This window comes from Phoca vitulina, unplaced genomic scaffold (genome assembly GCF_004348235.1).
Source record: "Phoca vitulina isolate PV1807 unplaced genomic scaffold, GSC_HSeal_1.0 scaffold9, whole genome shotgun sequence".
Lineage (NCBI taxonomy): Eukaryota > Metazoa > Chordata > Mammalia > Carnivora > Phocidae > Phoca > Phoca vitulina.
This window is the reverse complement of record NW_022589712.1, coordinates 25,923,979-25,949,427: the sequence shown is the minus strand read 5'-3', so window position 1 is coordinate 25,949,427 and position 25,449 is coordinate 25,923,979. Positions and strand designations below refer to the sequence as shown.

At 40.1% G+C, this 25,449-nt stretch overlaps 1 protein-coding gene across 1 annotated transcript in view; it reads left to right on the top strand.

Moving 5' to 3' along the window:
- Window positions 1-25,449, top strand: part of ECT2L (epithelial cell transforming 2 like) — a 72,575-nt gene that overhangs the window by 8,235 nt on the left and 38,891 nt on the right. Inside the window, exons 2-7 of the mRNA XM_032407790.1 lie at window positions 353-479; window positions 1,658-1,770; window positions 19,315-19,477; window positions 21,930-22,182; window positions 23,029-23,197; window positions 23,941-24,079. Of these exons, the coding sequence (XP_032263681.1) occupies window positions 378-479; window positions 1,658-1,770; window positions 19,315-19,477; window positions 21,930-22,182; window positions 23,029-23,197; window positions 23,941-24,079 (939 nt within the window). The 5' untranslated portion in view covers window positions 353-377. The remainder of the gene's footprint in view (window positions 1-352; window positions 480-1,657; window positions 1,771-19,314; window positions 19,478-21,929; window positions 22,183-23,028; window positions 23,198-23,940; window positions 24,080-25,449) is intronic.

Below are 25,449 nucleotides of genomic sequence, written 5' to 3'. Positions count from 1 at the left end.
CCAGGGAAGAAAAAGTCAGTATTCCTGGCTGGTAAAGAATCGTTCCAATTTCTGAGTCATTTTTCCAGCAAAGTGAAAAACAACTCTGGTTTAGATTCATATTTGGGTGCAAACAGATGAGGACAGAGTAAATTGCAATGACTTGGAGTTCATGAACTCCCTGTGCATATTTGTATGGATTATCCTCCATGGAGATGTATATATATGATTTGCTGTAATTTTATCTCTATAAATATAGAGATGTAAATGAATGGCTGCAATTATATAATTCCTATAAGGACAACATTAATATACTGGATGTTTCTAGGTGATCTTCATTAAGCATCTATTGAAATGAACCTATATTTCTTAGGGCTGGAAGAAAATAATTTGCTGAGATGTCAGCTGGGGATTCTTCTAGAAAAACCTTGGAAATGGAGTGCTTCCACACAAGATTCAGTGCCTGGACACCTTTCAGCAACAAATCATTAAATAGACAGGTAAATTACATGCTCTAGAACAAAACAAGTTTAATTTGTAAGGTCAATTTTACTGTGATATATTGGGTCTCGTGTTGCCATATAACACAACAACAATGAAACCTCTAAAGAATTTAGTTTTGGAGTCACTTCAAACAAAAATAAACCAGCATTTGTCTGCCCCCCAAACAGTCTCTTCTCACCCCAGTCTCCAACTCCTACTTTATGGGGAGACTCAAGGTCTGCCTCCCTTTTCCTCTGTACCTCCAGGGACAAAATAGAAACCTCCAGAATACAGAGTATGCTGGGGGAGGAGACAAGGGGAGGTGCTCTTGGTGGTGCTTGGTGTGGAGAGTATTAATGTGTAATTAATTCTCTGCATATTTCTTTAATTCTCTCTTCCTTCCCATGCCAACAGTTCAGTTTGATGGCCTGGGGATGCCCACTCTTTTGAAATGTAGTCAGTAAGTAGTCACTGAATGGCTTAAGCTTCGGCAGCTCTGCCAGCCCTTAATGGAGAAGGCCCACAGCGCTTGCGTGGTTCAGGCCTGTTCCCAAGGGAAGGAGACTACCCGGGCTGGGGCCCAAGCCTGACCCAGTAAGAAAGACAGTGGGTTTGTATATGTCATCTGAGCAAAGCTGGGCTGAAACCCAGGTTTGGGGGGACCCTGGTCCTTGGTGTATCTCTTCCTTAGAGACACATCTAACAATGGCTACTTAGCAATATTTATTGACTTTGGTTTTGGTGGGAACTATGAAGATGTAGGACCATGGGTTAGTAAAATCATACCTACTTCAAATGGTCCTGTTTTCACAATTCAAGTGTAGCCTGTATGTGTTTTCAAGATGAAATGTTTGGAATCTGTTTCCCCAGGCCACATTCGTTTAGGTAGAAATAAGAGCCAGGATTCATTACCTCTTTGTTTTCCAAAGGGGCCCTCCTAAGGCCCCACTGTAATCATATCCCCTGGCCAGCCTTTCCCACCAGCCCACCCAACAAGCCTGGGCTTGTCTCTATCCCCAGATAAAAGCAGCTTAAGCTGAGGGAAGAGACCCCTACTACGTAGTGAAAAGTGCTTTGTGAACTGTAACGTGCTGTGCAAATATTAGCTGTGAGGTTGCGAGATTGCTGAAGGATTGGTTAGCAACTAAGAATAGACTGAACTCTACAGGAAAATGATATTTTCTCCCCCTTACAGCTCTTTCAGGAAAGAGTTGCTCTTATAAGTCATTGGTTTGACCTCTGGACCAGCAAGCAACGTCAAGAATTCTTATTCACGATTTTTTTACGATGCACCAAATCACAGTTAAGGTAAATGTAGCCTAAGGATGCAATTATCATTGGTTCTTAAAGGAAATAAAATATAGTAAAATGTTTATATAACATTCTAGGGTTTCTTTCCCCCCCCAAAAGGAACAAATAAAACAATTGGTATTTTAAGGTTTATAAACAGAATCTTCTAGTGCTGCTTCCTCCTTGAGGATGAAATGGAACCTTGGGGGCTTTAACGCCTTCCTACCACAGTGGGATGTTTGGTTTTTGCAAAACTCAGAAGCTTCAGCCAGTGAATTTTTAACATTCCCTTAGTATATTGGATTCTCCTCAGAACTATCAGACAGATGGACAATATATTTCAAGTAGATATCTGGCGCATAGGCAGTCCATAAATAATTGTTACACGAATGGATGGATCTGAAAAGTGCCCAAGGAGTGACCATGGTTGCAACATTTAGGAATATGCACAAGACTTGTTTGATGGTGGCCATGATTGCCAATGGGTGCTGTTCTTATTCTTACCGTGGCCTCCTAGAGTGTCTGTCATTTGCTTTCAAATACTCCAGCAGAAATGGTGTGCTATTTGAAAGTGTTAGTTGAAATTGCATGCAAGAACAGCTAGTGTTTTGATCATGAATTAATACTCCAAGGGTGGTTAGCTTGCATTGTGTTGGAAAGATCACAACGTCTCAGTTATTACAAGATACTTTGCTAATGAGCATAGCAAATATCAGACATTAGTTATTATCAGAACAGCCAGTAACTCGTTCATGTGTCAGATGAATGTTAGAAATGCACGCTCTTTGGTGAAATTAAAGGTATTCAGATGTGGGACGGAAAATGTTCCAGAGAGCCCTCCAACATGCCTGGACCTGGTTGAAGAATCCAGCCAGCCCTGTAGCAGGTGCTTGTAAGGCTTTATCCCTAGGCAAATGGTGTTGTCAGTCTGGGGATTTTGGGTAGCCTGAGGCTCTCAAGGAAGTTAACAGTAGAATCCTGTTTCTGGAACACCGTACTTTCTCAATTGAGTAAACCTTTCGCCCAAAGGACAGAGAGCTGGGACTTCATCAAGCCCGCGGAGGAGACTGTATGAAGTGGTTGGGGCTTGTTGGCTAGGTTTGTTTAGGGAAACTCTAGGTATGGCATCATTTGGGGTTAGTTGTTTTCACTGCAACCTGGCAGTGAGGTTGTTGGGAGAGGCCAACCATTGAACTTCTTAGGTAGCTTCCAGAAAGTATCAGGAGTTGTGCAAAACCAAATTGGCTTATTTTAGTTGGCAATACCTGCCTTCCACTCTTTTTCACACTTCTTCTCGCCCGTCTCTTTCAGTCAGCCATTACATCTCTCCTACCTGCTTGCTCACCTTCTCCCTTGTCTGCTTTCTCCTGCATCCAGGGGTGCATGGTGGGTTGTTAAGAGACTGCCCCTGATGGAGTCACCAAGTCACTGGAGGGAGACACACCTTCCTGGCTGTGTTGAAAGAGGCTGCAAAGACAGGCCACCGAAAAATAGGCTCTTTCGTCAATGCTTAAAAATCAGGGAAGGGAACTTTTTATAGTAGTCATTGGCTAGGTTTCCTTTTACTCCAACTTTACAGTTTTCAAGATAAAATAACAGACCAAAACCCACATCCATAATTGCTTGTGGTACATCATGTTCTAGTCTCATGTATCATAAACCACGCAATTTTAGCTGTAACCACTGGAGGTCATTAGAGATCTTGTGGTATATTTTGAGGCCCATTAACATTAGGCCTGACATTTTTGTCACTGGAAATTGTATCCTTTGTCTGGTACCTGAATTCTTACTGTGGCACAAGGATATGGAATTAATCCGTTCAGTGGAATTACATCGCTTTGTTCTGTAGCAGCTATAAGTCTGCAGAGAGCTATACACCGTAGTTGCATGAAGCTATTATTCCATAGTCTGGACTGATGCTTTTAGAAGTTATATGTCAATTTCTGGTCTCTAGAGCTGACATCCTGAACCCAGCTCTAATTTGTAGTGGTGGTTTGTTGTTGAACATCAATTAGTTCATTCTGCCAAGTCTGGATTAAGTCTTTCTTCTACTACTTCCTCTCCATCTCTTTGGGTCAGCCATGTCTTCTCTCCTGCCAACATCTACAGAAACCATTTACCGATAGTCTAATCCAATTTGAGTTGTGCTTGATTTTTATTAAATCTAAAAGCCCAACTCATTTTATTTTTTAAAGTTAGTGCAATCAAATTTCTTTTAAACACCTTTATTGAGATATAATTCACATACAATAAAATTCATCATTTAAAAGGTACAAAGTTCGTGGTATTTACAGAACTGTGCAACTATTACCACAATCTAAGTTTAGAACATTTTCATCACCCCAAAAAGAAACCTGCTACCCATTAGACGTAACTCCGCATCTCCATCCCCAGCACTGGGTAACCTCTAATCTACTTTCTGTTTCTATAAATTTGCCTTTTCTGGACTTTTCAAATAAATGCAGTCTTACAGTATGTGGTCTTTTGTGACTGGCTTGTCTCATGTATTATAATTTCGTTAAATAACAAAAGGCAACCAAGTACATGTAAAGATCGAATTGGCTTTATTAAATGGTTCATGAGGGCACCTGGGTGACTCAGTCGGTGAAGTGTCTGCCTTTGGCTCAGGTCATGCTCTCAGGGTCCTGGGATCAAGCCCCAAATCAGGCTCCCTGCTCCACAGGGAGTCTGCTTCTCTCTCTCCCTCTGCTCCTCCCCCCTGCTCATGCTCTCTTCTCTCGCTTTCAAAAATAAATAAATAAAATCTTTTAAAAAATGTTCTCAAGTATCTAAAGCCTTCATAAAAAATATGCAATAAATATCATTATTAAATAAATAAATAAATCATTCATGAATCGGGAAACACCCCATCTAGCAAGTAGAGCTGCATTCTGAGAAGTTATACAAAACAGAATGGAAGGAAAGTTTTTATGGATGGAGGGTGGGAGCAAGAAAGTTAGCAAAAGAAAAGGACTGTTCCAAACAAGGCTGTTTGCTAGGGGGAAAAGCAACGTGTCTTATCATGCAGATTACCTCATCTTTCTTTGGGGGATGGAGAGGACCTGGGTGAGATGGAAAGAAAAATGTTCCTGAATGACCGGTTAAGGCCCCATTTGTGGGGGAGGTTGAAACTGCAATTAGATTGGGTATTAAGCCCGGTTTGGCAACTCGGTCTAAGTGACACCATTTGGGGCCTGTGCTTTCCTTTTTTTTAAAACAATGTTCTCAAGGTTCATACATTTTGTAACATGTATTAGTACTTCTTTCTTCTTTATTGTTAAGTAATAGTCCATGGTATGGATATACCATATTTTATTTATCCATTCCTAATTTGATGGGCATTTGGGTTGTTTCCAAATTTTGGCTACTGTGAATAATGCTGCTACGAACATCTGTGTGTATAGGTTTTGCTATATGGATGTCTTTATTTCTTTTAGGTCTGTACCCAGGAATGGAATTGCTGGGTCAAATAGTGACAGTGCAATCAACTTTTAATTATTAAACATTTCTTTTGAAACCTATTTATTCCTATAGTCCCTGTTCCTCCATCCCTGAATAAGCAGGTGAATACATGAGAGAATTCAGCATTACTTGAATGTCTGAAATCTTTCTATCTAAGCTAGACTGTATTTGTGCAATCTGTGTTTTCAAGGCAGAGAAGTCATTGTTTAGATGTTTTGTCTTATAATTTCTGAATAATTTCATTTTAATTCAGGCAGTTATAGTTACAAAGCTTAACTAAGATATTGTGGTTTGGTTGGGACTGTGTTGTCAGTTTTCTTTGAAGGTTTCTTCTTAATCTCCATGAGATATATTCCAATACCGAAGATTTTTCTTTTCTGTCCTATATTCCATATTGTTAAGATTTATTCTTTTAAATTTATTATTATTATTATTTTGGTGGGGAGCAAAGCAAGGTTTATTGAGCACTAGTAAAGTTTATTGAATGATAGAGTACAAAGCTTTAAGATTTCTTAAATGGGGTTTTATGATATTTAAGACATTTTTCAAGGGTTCAGCTTCTTAAACCATAGCTCTGGCAAGCTCTTCCTCACCTTGACTTTGACGGGCCCTCTCCTGGGAAGGGCTTCTCTGTGCGTCTTTCACTCCCGCCAATTTTTACAAACGTCTAAGGTGACATTTCCCCCAGCACATTATGCTTCTATGGCCACATGTCTAAATGACTCCACTAGTGTCATCCCCCTGCCCCTTGACCCGGCTGACTTTCCTGACTCCCTAAAGGAAACTGGCTGTTTGTGTGTCACTCCGAGAAACCCATGAGGAGTTTGCGTCGGTCTCCTAGCCACACTGGTGGGACCGGTTTCCAACTGCCCAGGCCCAGCAACAGGCAACGCCCCCCACGAAGGCCTTTGATTCCAGGGCTGGAGCTGTTCAAACCTGTAGCTTTCCCTGGTAGGTCCCTGGGGCAACACTCATGCAACTGTAAGCCCAAGACACAGATGGACTGTCTGCTCGTGTGTGTGTGTGTGTGTGTGTGTGTGTGTGTGTGTGTGTCGGGGGAGAGGGAGATCATGGAACCGTGAAGGATTAGCTCTTGTCATCTGTCTCCATCAGAGCCAACTAGAAATGGGGGGGGTGGGCAGGAAAATCTACCGATCGATGTACACTTAAGAGAGAATCCCCAGCCACTCTTTCCAAGCAGCCCCGGGGAGAGCTCAGGGGAGGATGTCCATCTCAGTTGTGAACGGTGAGGAAAGCTGGTGTACACATTTTTCAGAGCCCGTATGCCTCTGGGCTAATTTCGAATACAGAGCAGCTTCATCACGCTGAGTTCCCGAGCAGCCACCCTGAAAGGGGAATATTTCCGTGTGGAGGCAGTGGACCGCAGAGGGCCGTATTCGAACGCACCCTGGGTTCCTAAGTATTCAAGACGAGTCTGGAAATCTGGGTCATCCTGACGCTTCGCTCTCCTCAGCCCCGTATTTTGGACATGCTTCTGTCCTTTCACACAGATCAGATGGTCATGGACAACCATAATTTGTCATTGGGGCAGTTTATTTAGAGATGGATGAAGCGAAGAAGGAAAATCCTTGAGTTTAAAAGAAAAGGAGGAACCCAAAGGCCAGAGCTGTTTTATTGGGTGGGGATGGGGACAGAGGGAGGGTGGACAGTGGGAAGGTCACTGGCTTATGCTAGGCAAAGCCTGTGCACTTGAGAGTCTCACTTCCCGTTTTGAAAGGGATACCGTTCTCTACAGGGATGGTGCCACACTTTATAATGTTTAACTTGTCTTTCCAGCACTTCACGCCACTCCACATTCTGTTCTGTACAGCACTTGTTGATTTTCTGTCTGCCTGTTCCACTATACTTCGGCTCTGTGAGGGCAAGAACTTTTTTCTGGTGCTTCCTTGTGTCCCTCTTAGAGCCATAGCAGGGACATAAAGCCACTCAGTAAATGCTCGCTGGATGGATGATGTCTAAAATACTCCTAATGACAAGAATAAAAACAACAACAACAAAATCGGAAAAAAAATTTTCATGTGTAGCTCTCTGGGAGGAAGAAACTTTTCAAGATATTACAAGTTCCCAAATATGGGAGATTACTGATATTTTGCTTCATTCAAGACGTTATGTTAATTAATTGACTCGAGACTTCTATAAAACAATTCCAAAAGGAATTATGCACAGTAACAATACCCAAGGGTGGCGAGTCACACTCTCATCTGTGTCAATGGCCCCTCTTGAAGTTGTTCATTGCACAACTTCCCAAATGCAGCGGCCCTGCTAATTAATACCACCAGCCATTGATAAAGTACATGATATTAGCTTCCTCAGCGACCAAGAATCCTTTAGCTACCACGACTTCTCTGCATAGGAGGAGTCAAATTCACAGGTACATCATTGGAAAATGGAGAAAGGTTTTAAGAGAACATTTGCCTCTGTTCTGTATTTAAGAATCTCTTTAGGAAATAAATGTCCAGAGGGTGACGGGCAGAAGCAGAAGTAGAATGCACAGTAAACATTCAGTGGGTGTTGGTCATCTTTCCTCCTGTTCCCTCCATGTATTACTTTTGATGTCATGGTCAGAATGCTTTCAAGAGCAAATAACAGGAGTGGAATTCAAACCAGCTTAAGAAGAAATGGGAATGTATTGACTTAAGATTTGTCTAGCTTCAGGCCAGGCTAGATCTTTGGATTCAAACAACGTGCCCCGGGCTGGCGGGCCTGCCTGCGCCCCTCTGCCCACCCCGCCGTCTCTCAGCTCTGCTTCCCTATGTCTGTTGCATAAAACTAAAAAGAGAAGTGCAAGACCTTTACGAAGGAAATTATAAGTTTGTGTTAAAGGATAGTTAAAAACAACAACAACCTTGAATAGGTAGATGTGCCATGTTTAAAGATGCCAATTCTCTCTAAATTAACCTCCTAGTATAAATTCCCAAATAGGATATTTTTATGGACCTTGGGAAACGGATTCTAAAGCTAATCCAGGAAAGAAAATGGAGAGCAACCCCTAAGAAAAGTATACATATAAAGAAAAAAAGAGTAAGAGTTACACTACCAGATAGTAAAACCACATTTACCCATTTAAGAAATACCTGCAAGTCGTATCTCAAGGGTAAAGCGGAGCAAGGACAGAGACAAATAAGAGCTCTGAAGTAAAGGGGGCAGGAGTCTGTAAAGGTTGGGTAGGTCGGACGCTTAGGCAGCTAGATAGATCTTTCTTTTTCTTTCTTCAGTGCCTGTTTAGCGGGCACACTGTTGATTACCCACCTGCCCACACCATTCCCTGTCTCTTCATGTTCCTGACAGAAGCCCTTTTCCCCCAGGCAGAATGTGTCTCAGAGAGGGCTTGTCACTGCCCTACCAAGGGTGAGTCAGGCTTGGACAGAATCATCATGATTCCACCCCCTTGGTGGTGTCTGGATGACGAAAGGGCATGTAGATACTAATTCTGCCCAAGGCGACATAGAGAGTGGCCACTAGAGAGCTTCTGGGAGAGTTTTCTTCACTCTCAAAGGGACTTAAATAGGGGCTCGAGGAAGGGACGTGCCCTTTTTCATCCTGGGATTTCTGTTCTATGAAGATCAATCCTCACAGGAGTCATTTGGAAATCACCTCAGGGGACAAGCCTAAGGACCAGAGCAAACTACCGAGGAGGCAAAGTGAAAGTACGCAAGATCCTCGGCCCTTGATGACATCATGAGTCCTTGAATTCACTAACCCTGGAGCTGCCCTGATTTTCCTCATTGCTTAAGTGAAAGGAAGATAAATGGGTTTAAAATGGTCTATTTATCTAGTCGTACCTTCTCTGATCATATCAACTCTCCAGAATTTAGCTGCGAATCAGCTGCATTTAGAAAAACAAAATGCGGGGCGCCTGGGTGGCTCAGTTGGTTAAGCGACTGCCTTCGGCTCAGGTCATGATCCTGGAGTCCCGGGATTGAGTCCCGCATCGGGCTCCCTGCTCGGCAGGGAGTCTGCTTCTCCCTCTGACCCTCCCCCCTCTCATGTGCTCTCTCTCATTCTCTCTCTCTCAAATAAATAAATAAAATCTTTAAAAAAAAAAAAAAAAAAACAAAATGCATTTAGCAGTCAACTGATGTTCTTTACACACAGGAGAGAGCCTATTAGACTCTCATGCAGCGGTCTCAGTATTTAGTTAGCTCAGGGCCTCAAAAAGGAGCTCTACCTACTCCTAAGACCACCATACATACATTCAGTGCTTTGTACTTGACTTGGCCCGAGCATCAAGATCTGCCTTGTGAAGTCAAATTCACCGTCGCTGAGAAGGGCTGGGCCCATTAGAATCACTTGGAATTCGTAAAAACACAGACTCTGAGCCCCACCCATAGAGATTTTGGCTCCACTCATCAGGATGGGGCTGGAAAAGTGGTTTTTTCCTCCGTTCCCAGAGTGATGTGGAACACGGCTAAGGGTAAGACACAAGGCCTGGGTGACCTGAAGGTCCCAAGGCTTCTTCCATCTCTCAATTCTACTCTTCCTCGGAGGCAGGAGCACAGACTGCATGTGCCCTGATCCTTCTATTCTCAATTAAACAGAATTACCTGCTCAGTTTCTGTAGATGCCTTTTTCATCTTCCCCTGGCACTGATGTGTAGTGGTTTTCAAATGTATCATTGTAAGTAACCCTAAGCTTAACACACATAATAAAGGAAATGTTTCCCTCTTATATAATTGAAAAATCCAGGGTAGGTTTGGCAGCAGTTGAAGCTCAATTCCGAGGTTCAGTAATAAAGCCCATGGCTTGATTCTTTCTGTTCTTCTGCTCTGACTGCCTTTGGCAGTCATGGCTTCATAATTATGTTTCCTCAGTTGTGTACAGAAATAAAAATAATTTCTTTGAGCTTCACTCTGGTTGGACTAGTCTCGGTCCATGCCCACTTCTGCCAATTGCTGTGGCCAGGAGATTGACCCAGATGAATTGAATTAGCCTTGATCATATGCTTTTTTGGAGCCAGGGATAGAGTCATCTTCTATAGAACCACATGGACCACCATGTAGAAAGTGAGGTTATTTTACCTAAAGAAGGGGAAGTAAATAATGGGTGTCATAAGAGTGCTGTCTGTTCACCCAGCATTCAACAAATGTTTCCTGAGTGCCTGCCATGTGCCAAGCACAATTCGGGGTGCCTGGGATTCAACACTAAACAGAGTGTAAAAGGTTCCTGCCCTCTGAAGTTCATACTTTAGTGGAACCACCCTTGTCCTAAAATAGGACAAGGGAGGGGCGCCTGGGTGGCTCAGTCGTTAAGCGTCTGCCTTTGGCTCAGGTCATGATCCCAGGGTCCTGGGATCGAGCCCCGCATCGGGCTCCCTGCTCAGCGGGAAGCCTGCTTCTCCCTCTTCCACTCCCCCTGCTTGTGTTCCCTCTCTTGCTATGTCTCTCTCTCTGTCAAATAAATAAATAAAATCTTTAAAAAAAAAAAAAAATAGGACAAGGGAATGTCGGTGCCTCTCCCTGGCTATTTGAGAGCACAACGTAGCACCACTGTAAATATTTGGGAGTGTTTCCATGTCTCGGGAGTTAGAGCAGTGCGGTAGACTCAATAGTAGCCCCCAGGCATGCCCATGCCCTCATCCCTGCAAACTGCAGATGCTACCTTACAGGGCAAAGGCATTTTGCAGATGTGATTAAGGATTTTGAGACGGGGACATTATCCTGCGTCACTGGGGCTCAGCACAATCACAACGGTCCTTAAAAGGGATGCAAGAGGCACGACAGTCAGAAGACAGTGTGATGTTGGGAGCAGTGGGAGAGATGGGGCCACGTGAAGATGCTGTGCAACTGGCTTTGAAGATGGAAGAAGGGGCCATGAGCTGAGGAGGGCAGGCAGCTTCTAGAACCTGAAGGGGACAAGGAGGCCGATTCTGCCCTCCAAGCCTCCAGAGGGAGCCAGCCCGGCCCACGCCTAGCCCAGTGTAACTGGCTTCAGACTTCTGACCTCCAGAACTCTGGGAAAATAAATGTGTACTGCTTTGGGCCACTACAGTGGTGGTAATTGTTAGAATGAACAGAAATTTAATATAAACAGTGAAATTTTATTTTTATTATTTTTTTTCATTCTTCATTCTAACTTACACATATTTATTTCGCCCCCGCCGAGTTAGAAGCACCATACCAGGTGCTGGGGGCAGGGCAGCAAACAAGCCAGCCACTATCCTTCTTTCACACAGATTGTAGCCCAGTGGATGAGAAAGACTAAATAGTGAGTGAGCCCCAAAACGGATTGAGCTTGAGGGTCAGCAAGAAGGGAAACACAAAACTCATGCTTAGATTACATTATAGTGCACATGGAGTGTGAAGGATACAGGTTTCAGCAAAGGACAGGAGAAGACAACAAGGAGGCAGAGCTGGGGGGGGGGTCGTGGTAGCCCCCTCCTACAGGCAGGTATTTGGGCAACAGGAACAGCCTGGTGGGAAGGTGGGGGGATTCGGTCAGTACCCCTAAAATTCCACTATCATTACCTTATATGGTCACCTATATTGTCGCAAAAATAGCTTCCCACTAGCCACATAACTGATCTACCACGCTGGTTCCAGATACAATTTCTTGCTCCTTCCCCGGCACCATATTGCTTCACTGGCCATAAGTTTTACCATATGGATCATACATGGGAAGTCATACAGCACTTTTATAACAATGACAAGTCTGTGTACATGTATTATCCTTTATTTCCCACAATCCAAGCAGTCCTGGCCAGCCCAATAGATATCAAATAAATAGCTACGATTGTGCTAAGTGACAAAGTAAAAGTAAGGCGACCTCACCCAGTCCAGGGGATCAGGGCCACCGCCTTCCCTGAGGATCTGACATTTAGGCTGGAGTCTGAAGGATGCCTAGGAGGTCAGACAAGCAGAGACTTGGAGAATGAGTGAGCCACCTGGCCGGGATGACACATGTGGAAGCCTAGGACCTTCTCTATCTATTCAGTAATAATACCAGGCTTTTGTGGAAGCACTGGAAAATGTGAATAGGCAAAAAGAGGAAAATACCAATCACCCATAATCACACCACCCAGATAGAACCTTCTTTTTTATGCTTATGTGCAGCCGTGTAACTATGAGTCAGAACACACAAATTATTTTAAAATCTTTTTAAAGACACCCTTCAATCACCCTTCCTTGTTGCTTTCCCCCCACCCAGCCTTGCTCTCTCCTTCACTGAAGACATCAGCACATGGTTCTCCACTCGCTTTATACCCCAAACCTAGTCATTATTCTGTGCGATACTAGCATCTGTGTGGAAACCCACCCACTTCAGGCCCCGGCCACGCCAGACGGTGTGTGTAAAGCCACCAGACAAGACCACGGGGGCTGCCCAGGTGACAAGAAAGCAGGGACCTCTGCCGACTCGACTGGCCCCTCTCCAGGCCACCTCTGCAAGCTCTCCTCCTGGTCATTTTCATCACAATTTGGGGAGCTTCTTTCTAGTTTTTATCAGGAATTTAAGAGCCGAGAATTAGATTCAAGTTCCGTATTGCTAAGCCTTGTTATTTTTGCAAAGTACACGTTGTACATTCAGTAGAACACTGCGGAGTAGTGCCGTGCATTATTTAAATGAAGCTATCCTTGTCACAATAAAGGAGCAAAGCACATTTTGTTCATTGTCTCCTTACATGTTTTTATTTCTCTTCTCGGATTTCTTACTTTGTAACATTAACTAAAATGCAATGAGCCACAATGTCATTACGGCAAACTACCCTAGTTCTGTCGCATGGGTACGGATTTTTTTTTTTATGTGACTGAAGCATTGTCCTTCTTTCTTGCTTAAGATTCATTACATTTGAATGTGTCCCTGTAGCAGTGCAGACGAGGAACAAATATAAAACATGTATAACTGAGGTCCACTTTAAAAAGTGTTCTTGTAGTGGCTGGCTGGCTCAGGTGGTAGAGTCTACGACTGCTGATCTCGGGGTTGTTGAGTTCGGGCCCCATGCTGGGTGTACACATTGCTTAAAAATAAAATCCTTTAAAAATGAAATAAATAAAAAGTAACTCAGATTTAGTTCTTCTCCTTTGCTTGGCTGGGATGGAACAGTAGATGCTGTGGGATGGGAATGAAAACCCAAGATACTGAGACCCATCTTTGAAAAGGAGGCAGAAAACATTTTTGTTTTGCACCTTATTTTATGGATCTGTTTTATAATTCTAAATGGGAGCATATTGTCCCCCAAGCGCCAGTGAAAGGATTGAGAAGCCTGCCTGGGACCCTGGGGAGTTAGGTCAGGGACCCCCCGGGATTAACTGTTCTTGGTGTCACAGCCTCATTCAGTTTGAATGTTAATCTGTTAACAATGAGAGGATCCCCTTGTGATACTTCTGTCTGTGGCTACTATATGCTGTCAGGACATACACAGCTCCATTCTTTGCGCTCTGCTTACACACACACACACACACACACAGTTTCCACCGACTGCACGCCCACAGGTTCATTTTATTTATTTTTATTTAAATTTTGTTAACATACAGCCCAATATTGGTTTCTGGAGTAGAATTCAGTGATTCGTCTCTTACGTACAACACCCAGTGCTCATGACAAGTGCCCTCTTTAATACCCATCCCCCATCGAACCCATCCCTCACGCCTCCTTCCATCAACCCTTGGTTTGTTCTCTATCCTTAAGAGTCACTCCCTCTCTCCTTTTTTTCTTCTCCCCCTTCCCATATGTTCATCTGTTTTCTTTCTTTTTTTTATTTTAGAGAGAGAAAGTGGGGGGAGGGGCAGAGGGAGAGGAAAAGGGAGAGACCCAAGCAGACTGTGCTGAGTGTGAAGCCCAATGTAGGGCTCGATCCCACAACCCTGAGACCTCGACCCAGGCAGAAACCAAGAGTCAGACACTTAACTGACTGAGCCACCCACGTGCCCCTGTTTTCTTTCTTAAATTCCACATATGAGTGAGATCCAATAGGTTCATTTTAAACCACTCTGTTTTATCTCAGGTTGTGATAAAGCTGCATGGACAGGGATCAAGAAAGAGCAGTGACCTAAAGTAAAGTCAGGGGAGTAGAAACAAACAAAATAATAGGCAATCATTGAACCTTGCAAACGAAGCAGGTAGCCTTTTCTTTAAAAACAAAAAACAAAACAAAAAAAAACTTTTTATTTTGCAATAAATTTTAACTTGTATAAAAATTCCAAAAATAGTGCAAATAATTCCTTTATACTTTTCACTTGGATTCCTCAACTGTTCACACTTTACCATTTTTGCCTTGTTATTCTGAATCATAGGAGAATATGTTGCAAACATGATGCCCCATTAACTCTAAGCATCTCAGTATGTGTTTCCGAAAAAAACAAGGACATTCTGCTGAAAAATCAAAGTACATCCTCCAATATCAATAAATCAGCATTGATACAGTACTATGATCTAATCCACAGACTCCATTTGAGTATTCCTGATTATTCCAACAACATCCTTTATAATCATCCTTTCTTTCCCAGTCCAGAATCCAATCCGGGGTCACCTATTGTATTTAGTTTCATGTCTCTATATCCACCTTGATGTTCCTAAGTTTTTCCTTGTCTTTTGTTACTTAACACTTTTGAAGAGTACAGACCTACTTTGTTGAATGACCTTCAGTTTGTGGTTGGCTGATACGTCCTTAAGATTGCGTTCAGGTTATGCATTCTTGTCAGGAATAACACAGAAGGGACACTGTGTTCTCAGCAGATCACATGGAGGGCATACTGTCGATTAGTCCCATGGCTCATGATGTTGACTTATCATTTGGTTAAGATGATTCATTATTATTTTGTTAATAATTAATAAGTAACTAAAAAGACTTTGAGTGATTAATTTTAAATTAATTTAAAAGTACTGGAATCTATGCAAATACCCTGTTCCTCATCATATTTTCACCCACTAGTTTTAGTCTCCATTGATGACTCTTCTGACGTAATTATTACTGTGTAGCTGCCAAGTGCTCATTTTCTAACTTCTTAATTGCTGCTACATGTATTATTAATTGGTGTTCTGTTGCAAGATAGAATTTTTCCTTCTCCCAAGATTTATAGATGAGGCCCCAGTTAGGCCAGCAGTTTGGGTAAATTAGTGGTGAAGACTGTCTCTGGGTCTCATGGGTGTTCAGCAACTTGTTTATGAAGGTAACTAAGCTCTTTTTTGTCCCTAATTGGAGGTGTCATTTTCATTTCACATTGGAACTTTCTGGGGATTGACCCACCTGTGGGAATTTAGGTTATGCATTTAGAGGTCAGAGAAAGTCAGAGAAGACACATTGCAGAATGAGAGCTATTCAGAGACATGGCTTTTCTTTCAGTGAGTTTATCAGCGTCCATCAGGACCTAGTAATAGGACAACAGTAATCACTTAGCAGTGACAAATAGCTCTGTAGTCCCAATGGCTTGAGATAAAGGAGTTTTGGTAAATACTTATTGCCAAAGTTTCCAACCAGCTGTGAGACTGGCCACAAACCTCTGTAATTTTACCGAGTTTGGAGGAGAGTAGCGGTTCCAGGGAAGAGTTTGACTTACCAACACATGGATTACTTCCAAACTTTTTTGTTTTAGTGATTCTTATTCAAATATGATGACTTATTTGGTGGTTTGGGACTATATTGGGAGTATAACAGATGTTTATTGTCAATATCTAAAGAGGGCAATCAGGTATTAAGTATCTCTTTTTTTGTAGTTGGTGGCTACAGGGCCAGCAGTGCATCTTTCATGGGCCATAAAATGTCTCTTTGCTCTAAGACCTATATGACCCCCAAGATGATCATTTTGGTGGAGGCTTGGATTTTCTATTCATTCAAGATCCATTTGTGCTTAGGTGGCATATGCAGAGTAATGTAAGAAGTTTTCTTAATGGGGACACCTGGGTGGCTCAGTAGGTTAAGCATCTGCCTTCGGCTCAGGTCATGATCCCAGGGTCCTGGGATCAAGTCCCTCATCGGGCTCCTTGCTCAGTGGGGAACCTGCTTCTCCCTCTACCCCTCCTCCCTGCTCATACTCTCTCTCTCTCAAATAAATAAAATCTTTAAAAAAAGGTTTTCTTAATGGATGCCATATTTTTAAAAAGTTTTTAAAATAGATATCACAGCGGGTCCTCAGTGGCTCAGTCAGTTGAGCAGCTGAGCAACTGAATCTTGGTTTTGGCTCAGGTCGTGGTCTCTGATTGGTGAAATGGTGCCACAAGTCAGGCTCCATGCTCAGCGGGGAGTAGGCTTCCCCTCTCTCTCTGCTCCTCCCCCTATGTGCACATGCTCTCTCTCTCCCTCTCTTTCAAAATAAATAAATAAATCTTTAAAAAATTTTAAAATAGATATCACATTAAGAAATTATTGTTGAATTTGTTTAGGCATGATGATGGTTATAGTATATGTTTTTTAAAAATGTTCTTATTGTTTATTGAGGCACACTGAATTATCAAAGAAGAAATCACAAGGGAAATTAGAATATTTCAAACTGAATAATAATGAAAATACAACACATCTAAGTGGGTGGGATGAATGCAGTGATATGATGTCTTAGATTTGCTTTAAAATAAAATGGGAATGAAGGAGGAAGAAAAAGGAGGAGGAGAAGGAGGAGAAGATGATATAGCAAAAACCAGACTGGCTACAAGATGATAATTATTAAAATTGATTAATGCATGTCATAATAGTACTACAGATATTAAGGTGAAATAAAGATATTTTCAGATAAAAGGAAACTGATAAAATTTGTTGTCAGAAGATGTGCAGTAAAGAAATGCTAAAAGAAATTCTTCAGGCTAAGGAAATTGTTACCAGATGGAAACTTGGATTTACAAGGAAATGGTAATGTGTGGAAAAACATAAAATTTTAAAGTTATTTTAAAGATATATGACTGTTTAAAGCAAAACCATTGTATTATGGGGCTTATAAGTAGGTGCAGTATTGTGACAAAAGCATAAAGGATGGCAAGAACTATACCATTGCACTGTTCTTTAATTTTATATGAATATTCACTCTAAATAGACTATGAAATGCTAAGGGTGCATATTGCACTTCCTAGCAACAACTTAATTGCATAATGCAAGAGGTATGCTTAAAAGCCAATAAAGGAATTGAAATGGAATACAAAAAATTCATTATCTTAAACCAAGTGGGAGAGGAAGAATAAATTTTCATAAAACAAATGTGAAAAACAAAAAACTGGTAACAAAATCAAGACCTAGATTCAACCATTATCAATAATTATATTAAATATAAGTGGACTAAACCCTCAAATAAAAGGCAGTGATGGTCAAATGAGCTTTAAAACAAAAACAAAAAACAAGATCTAACTGTATACTGACCACAAAGGATACATTGTAAATATAAAGACATCGATTGGTTAAAAGTATAAAAATAGGAGAAAATATACCATACAAATACTAAGCATATAAAAGTAGGATGGCAGTATTAATACCAGACAAAATGGACTTCAAGACAAGGAACATTACCAGAAAGATAGAGAGGGACATTTTCTAAAGAGAAAAGGATCAATTCATCAAGAAGTCATAACAATTATACATATGTATGTACCAAATAATAGAGTTTCAAATTACATGAAACAAAACTTACTGAATTATAATAGAACAATTAAACAAAAAATCAGTAAGAATATAGAGCTGAGCAATCTTTTCAACCACCTTGACTTAATATTTACAGAAAACTAAACCCAACAACTTCCAAATATATGTTTTTTTATGAGCAAAATAATTTTTACCAAGATACATAATATCCTAGTCCAAAAAATAAGACTCAGTACATTTCAAAACTGTTAAAATTTAATTAAGAATAGTTTTTAACAACAATGCGATAAAATTTGAGGTTAAAAAATATAAAATATCTAGAAAATCCCCAGATATTTGGAAATTAACTCACTTATAAATAACCTGTGGCCAAAGAAGAAATCACAAGGGAAATTCGAATATTTCAAATTGAATGACAATGAAAATACAACACATCTAAATGGGTGGGATGCAGCTAAAGCACAGCTTAGAGGAAAATATATCATTTAATTTCTTATATTAGAAAAGGGAAAAAGGGTTTAAAAGTAATTATCTAAATTTCCACCTTAAATAACTAGAAAAAAATAGCAAATCACTTCCAAACTAAGTAGAAGGAAAGAAATGATGAAGAGTGGAAATTAATAAACTAGAAAATGAATAGAGACCAAGCAAAAAAGAGAAAACACAAATTGCCAATATCAGGAATGAAAAAGGGAATATTGCTGTCGATCCCATAAACATGAAAAAGATAAAAGAAAATCATCACAATTTTATACTAATAAGTTCAACAATTTAAATGGTTGCTTTGTAGATTTCTGAGTTGTTCTTAATCATTGTTTTGTAAATTCCGCATACATGAATTGAGACAGTTTCACTGCTTCCATTCCAATATGTATATTTTTTACTTTTTTCCTGCTTTGTTGAAATGGCTAAGACCTCCAGTATCTGTTAAATTGAAGTGGTGAGAGTGAACATTCTTGCTTTGATCCTGATGTTAAGGGGAAGGAATTAATATTTCGCCACTAAGTGTGATGTGGCTACTATAGGTTTTTATTCTAATTGCACCGGGAAGTCATAGGGTTTTACTTGTGTAAGTGACGTTATCTAATCTACATTTTTTTAAAAAACCACTTGGTCTGCTGTGTAGAGAATGGGCTCTGGGAAGAGGAGCAGAAGCAGGGAGACCATCGGGAGGAGCTGTTGCAGTTGTGCAGGGACGAGGTGGACATGCTTTGCCCAGAGTGACAGCAGTGGACGTGGAGAGGTGGTTGGATTTGGGGATACGTATTTGTAGAGCTGACAGGACTTGCTGATTTATTGAATTTGGGGTTAAAAAAGAAAACCCACACTTACAGCTTAAATAACTGTTTATTTCAGATTTTTTTCCTGTGGATTTTAGATATTTTTATTATTCATTTCCTCTTTAGAATGGATCAGTGAAAGTAGATACAGTATTTTAAAAAATCTAGCCCTGTGTTATTTAGGATTTCATTTTTTTAATATAGTTAGAAGATTCTAGAAAGAACAAGGACCAATATTTATACTGGATTTTTTGTCGGTTTTAGACACTAGTGTTCTGAACTACATTTCTGTGTCTTTCTTTTTAGGTTTGTCCAAGACTGGTTTTCAGAAAGGACGCAAGTGGCCAAAGTGGATTTCTCTACAGTGTTACCACGCTTCATTTCTCTCTATATCTTTTCCTTTCTGAATCCAAAAGATTTGTGTGCATCTGCACAAGTCAGCTGGCCCTGGAAGTTTCTAACTGAACAGGTTTACTACTTGTCACTTCTCAGTAATAGGGCCCAGATACCACTGTATTCTGTCATGTGGCAATCGGGGTAGCTTCCTTCCCAATCTTTCGCTTTTAGCTGGGGTAATTTTTCTATTTACATTTGTGTACATATGGATATATTTAAGCTTAAGTCCACCATTTTACTATGTATTTTTTGTTTGTTCCAGGTGTTTTGTTTTGTTTCTCTTTGTCTTTTGGAGTACTTAAGTGTTTTTTAGATTGTTAATTATAAATTATTTAGCAGTTCTCTCATGGCTATATTAGAGATTACAGCACTCATCCATGGCTTTTTTTTTTTTTAACCACTTCTGAGATAATGCAAGGAGCTTAGGACCCTTTAACTCTATCTACTCCCCTCAATCCCCTCCCCACCCAGTTTCAATGCTATTAAATATTTTAATTTCATACACACACACAAAATACACATTTAAATTTATATGTGTATATATATATATACACCTCACAAGACTATTATTTGATATAGTTAATATTTACTTACAAGTAACCACATATTTACTTTTTCTGTTGCTCTTCATATCTTCCTGTATATCTGAGTTTCCATTTGGGCTCATTTTCCTTTTGAATTCTCTTGAATTTTTCTTCTAGTGCAACTTGCTTCTGACAAATTCTCTTATTTTTGTCTGAAAATCTTGATTTTACCTTTATACTTGAAGGATATTTTCACAGGGAATTTGAACGCTAGGTTGGCAATTAATTTTATAGAACATTGAAATTTTTCTATTGTTCTCTGGCTTCCATAACCTTTTTTTTCTTTTTTTTTGAGAAGTAGGAAGTTTTATTGTTGTTCCTTTAATGGTAATATTTTTATTTTCTCTAGCTGCTTTTAGGATTCTTTTTTTTTCTGTCTTGTCTTCTGTTTTACACAATTTTATTATGATATACCCAGAAGTGTGTGTGTGTGTGTGTGTGTGTGTGTGTGTGTTTCTCCTGTTTTGAGTTTTTTGGTGATTTTTGAATCTGAGATTTAATGCCTATCAGTTTTGAAAAGTTCTCACAGGCTATCTCCTTATATATTGCTTCTGCCCCATTTTCGCTCTTTTTCTTGTGGGATTCCAATACTTACATGTTAGACTGATTCACCATCTCCCACAAGTTTCATGTTCTCTTATGTGTCTTTTCCATCATTTTGGCCTTCAGTGTTTCTGCCTGGATTTTGCTTCTAGCTTTTTGTTTACTAATTATCTCTTTAGCTGGATTCTAATTTGCTTTTAAACTGGTCCATTGAGTTTTAAATGTCAGTTATTATATTTTTCAGTTCTAGAATGTTGATTTGATTATTTTGCCAAAATTTCTCACCTAGATAATTAACTTCTTAGACATTAATTATAGGGTTGTTTATTTTTTAGTTTCATGCCTAACAATTATAACGTATGGCTCTCCTGAGGGTCTCTCTCTACTTAATAATAAAAGACAAAAAGAGAAACAATTGTTATCCTTTTATGTGCCTGGTATTTTTGATTGAGTACCAGATACTGGATACAAAATTTTGATGCAATAATTTGAGCCTCTGGATGATGTTTCCTTCCTCCCGAGAGAATTTGCTTTTGCTTCTGGCATTTGGTTAGGCTAGGAATAGATCACTTAAATCCAATCAGAGAAGGAGAGATTTTAAAACTAGTTTCGGTCTTTGTGAGAGTTTGTCTAATTCCTGACCCTCACTGATAGCGATCTCAGCGGATGGCCTGGTGTGATTACTAGGGCTTTTCCCCTTAGTGGGCGCTGAATTTAAATTTGTTTCCTCTCTTCCTTGTGAGAATGCATAAAATTCTTTTTAGCTTCCATGTCATTCAGCTGTAACTTTCTGCTCTGCTTCTCAGCCTGAGCTTGACTTTGGAACTGTCAAATGCCTTGAAGTGAAAAGTCATGCCAGATACTGGCCTTCCCTCTTGGGTGTCCCTTCTCTCTGGGGTCGTGAGCGCATGAGCCCCCAGTGCACTGGTAGCTCTATCTGCCTTCAAATAATGGTTTTATAGTATTTTGTCTAGAGGCTTAATTCAACTAAACCACATGAAATTTGCTGTTTCCATATATCAAAGCTGTTTGCATATTGGCAATATCATATGGTTCAACCAAAGGTGTTCCCAGTGGGAGGTTTGGTGTGAAACAAACTGATACACTGTTGCTAGTAGCAGAATTCTCAGAATCTCGGGTTAACCAAATGCTATGGGAGCACGTGTACAAAGATGGCTAATACATATATTCATATATAACATATATTGTCATCAAAGACTATTTTTGTATGGAGTGAGGTATGCTTCTTATTTGTTAGTGTCAAATTTAGATAACAAGTCAGCTGCACCAGAAATCCCAATGTAAAGAAAAATTATCTGCATACCCGGAAACATTATTACTAGGAAATGGTCCTTAAAAATTTCTTGCAGTTTATATTTCTCATTTCTTTTTCTGTAGGACTGCTTATGGATGCCTAAATGCATTAGGTTTGGGTGGTTTCTGCCCTATACGCCAACAGATAATGAGTATGGTGCTTGGAAGCATCATTACATTGCTTGTGTGTCCAGCTTAGATTGGCTAATACCTAGGGAAGCCACTGCTATCTATGGGACCCTGAACGAACCCAAAACAGAAGATGAGGAGCTGCAGGAGAGACAAAGAGAAAAGTGCTTAAGAAAAATAATTTGGGAGAAAATTGCACTACGTAAGAGTGAGTATCATTTTAAAACGATATCTTACCCAACTATTGTAGAAACAAATGGATTTACATACAGATTCCCACAGAGGAGGATAGCTAGGTCTTTCTGGAAGTGTGTGGGTGGCATGCTCTAAAGGATACTCCAGACAAGCTCTTCCCCTACCCCCCACTATGTTTCAAATTAATGAATAAGAAAAAAAGATTTCAGATGAAATACAGAAAGTCAAGTATCAGTGCCTCCCTTATTGCTCTGGTAAATCTCAGGTTTATGAGATGAAAAACAAACAAAGAGAGGTAACTAGGAACACAGGCAAAAGCAAATAAATAGGTTCAGGACGGAAGAACTGGGATTAGCAACAGAGGGGAGAAGTGCAACTGGGATTGGAAGCAGGAAGAATGGCATTAAAAGAAGAAAAGTGGGAAGGGAAGAGGGATAAGAGCCTCTCTCAGCGAAGCCTTCTGATTTGCACAGTGCACAACAGAACAACAAGTGATTTGAGTCCTGCCATCTTTTTTTCACTGACTCACCCTCTGTGAGATCATAACAAATGGGAGATTACTTGAAGCCAAGAAGAAGGGCAGAAATGGATGTGAAGCCTATAAATCGATTAACTGGTTTCCACAAGAAAAGAGGTGCTTGTTCTCTGAGCTTTGTTTCCTGACCTGACATGACTGGTAACTTGGAGCCCCAGTGCTGAGAGGATAAGAAATCCAAACAGAGTCTGTAAAAAGGGCTATAATTATTGCCATTTGGAATAGTGCCCTGGTACAGCTTTATTTTTGATGCCTTTATCTACGTAGACTTGGCGGAGAGAAGCATGAAGTAAACAATGTAGCCTGCTGCTGTTTGTTTTTCAGAGGAGTTATTCAAAGTTCGACCCCCTTGGGTGAGCGGAACATGCTGCTCTAGATTGTTAAAATCCAAACGCCAGCCACGTCTCTCCCAGGCTCTGAGGGATCGAGTGGGATTACATGAAGCTTTGGAGAAACAGCTTGTTTTGGCATCATTAGAAGCTTTGCCCAAGCGGTAAGCAAACCTCCATCTCCTGAAGGCTCAAGACCATCCCATGATACCAAAAATTCATTCTAGAATAATTTAGCTAACACGCAGGGAGCTTGTATAATTATCTGACTCATATCCTACAAGATAGCAATAGAAATAACTCTTTAATCTTCCAGAGCAGTGGTCTTTGACATGTTTTCTGAAGAGGGAAATCTGTAACATTCAAATTTTACATTTCAAATATTCTCGGTCCTGCAAAGAGGCTGGGATGTAGTACATTTTCTATGCAAAGTTATTGAGCAAAAGTAACATTTTTTTTCAGAAATGTTTTTCATGGAGTAAGCATATCCAAATGGGAATATGGGGGTAAGGGTAAGAGAATGGAGATATTATTTAGAAAGCTCTGAGGACCAGATGATCTAGGAAATTTTAAATCTCTCAGCTGTTCCTTTTTAAAATGTCATTTTGAACCCCTAAGTATGTCACTACATTCATTTTAAGTACCCAACAAAAGCTAAATAAGTTCCAGGAGACCTTTCTAGTACCCCATGGACAGAGGAGGAGAGACCCAGAGGCCAGCCCCAGCCCCACCCCACCCAGGAGCCCCATTTGCCGCTGTCCCCAAAAACTGCAGGGAGAGACTGAGGTCCGAAGGCCACATGCCTTGTTCAGTATACCTGATGCCCAGACAACAGGTTGGTGCTCAGTTATCAAAATCCAACTAATAGGAAATTTAAATTTCACTTATTTCCTTCTTTTCCCTATAGAAGCAATGTTTCTGGAAGCCATTCCTACCCTTTCTTATTGAAGAAAACTTGGCATGGAGTTCATAAAAATGATAACAGTTCTTCATATGCTTCCCAGCCCCACTTCTTATTAATATCATCTCGGATTCCTGCATGCGAGGTACGGAGTATGTTAGGAGGCCTGCCCTTTTCTGAATCGGGTTTTTTTTTTTTTTTTCCATCTACATGAGAAGATGTATAGCAATCTTTTGACCACCATGTGTATGAAAATGATTTCTTTTCTAAAAGGAAAATGGTCTAAGTGGAAATTTACATACCCAGAGCACTTTTAAAAATCAGAAGCAATAAAGATAACCATAAATCAAAATTACTTTTAAAAAAAGCATTAAAGGCCAAAACTCCAGTGAATCCTTATTGAACTGAACTTGTTGCACTTATCCCCAAAAGGAGCAAGGTGATTAGGATTATTTTAAAACCTCTTTGCCCAAGGAATTAAATACTATCATATAACCATCATTTCTCAAAAGAAAAATGTCAGAAATCCTATTTTGTGGGCTATTAAAGGAGGGTGTCATTAAATTATGTTCTTTCTATAATGAAGTTACATATTTTAATTTTAATATAATAAGAAAAATAAAGGAAGCACAAAGAAGACATAGGAAGCCTCTATTTTTATAGATATGTGTGTATATATGTATATATGACACACAAAGAAGGACATACGTAAAGGATGACATTCAGTAGGTTATATTCATTGGCCTACTTAGAAAGTTTTTTTAAAAAATTCCTATTTGTAACAAAATGGTTGCTTTCAAGATATGAATTCAGTATTCTTTCTGGGCACCTAGAAATTGATTCTGATCATTTACAACCAGCCAGCTTCGTGGATCCACATGAAAGCAAGATCAGAGTTTTGATCTCCATGTGGGCCCCAAATAGAGTCCCTAATGTCTAATAATGGGCATCAGGCTGGGCACAAAGGATAACCAGTGACAGAGTATGGGTGAAAAATCCAGTTCAAAGTAAGTCTATTCTCCTATTTGTCTTCTTTACATAAGTCTATGCCATGATTACTTATTTTATTATGAATGTGATGGGTGTTTAAGCAAAAAGTAGGACATAACCATGTGGTAGTCCTCTGCTCAGTTTGAACTGTGACCTTCAGAAAGTGGCATGAGGTTTGGGAGAAAAAAAAAAAAATCATCGACTTTAATGACTTTCCAACTTGTCTGCTGCTCATGAATTAACTTTATCACAATGAAAAGTCCATTTGGTTGCTGAGTTCAAAGCACAGTGGTTTTCATATTTATTTAAATGGCAAATATTTAATCAATCAATATTGATAATTCAGAAATTCATGATTAAGAGGAAAACTTTAAATCTATTTTAAAAGGCCATTGCAAAATCATATGATCTCAATTTGATTATTTTTTGAGTTGCATATATGTCTCTTCATGGGTATGTACAAAGATAAAAAGGCTGGAAGAAAATAATTTAACTTGTTAATAGTATTTATCTCTGAGTGCTGGA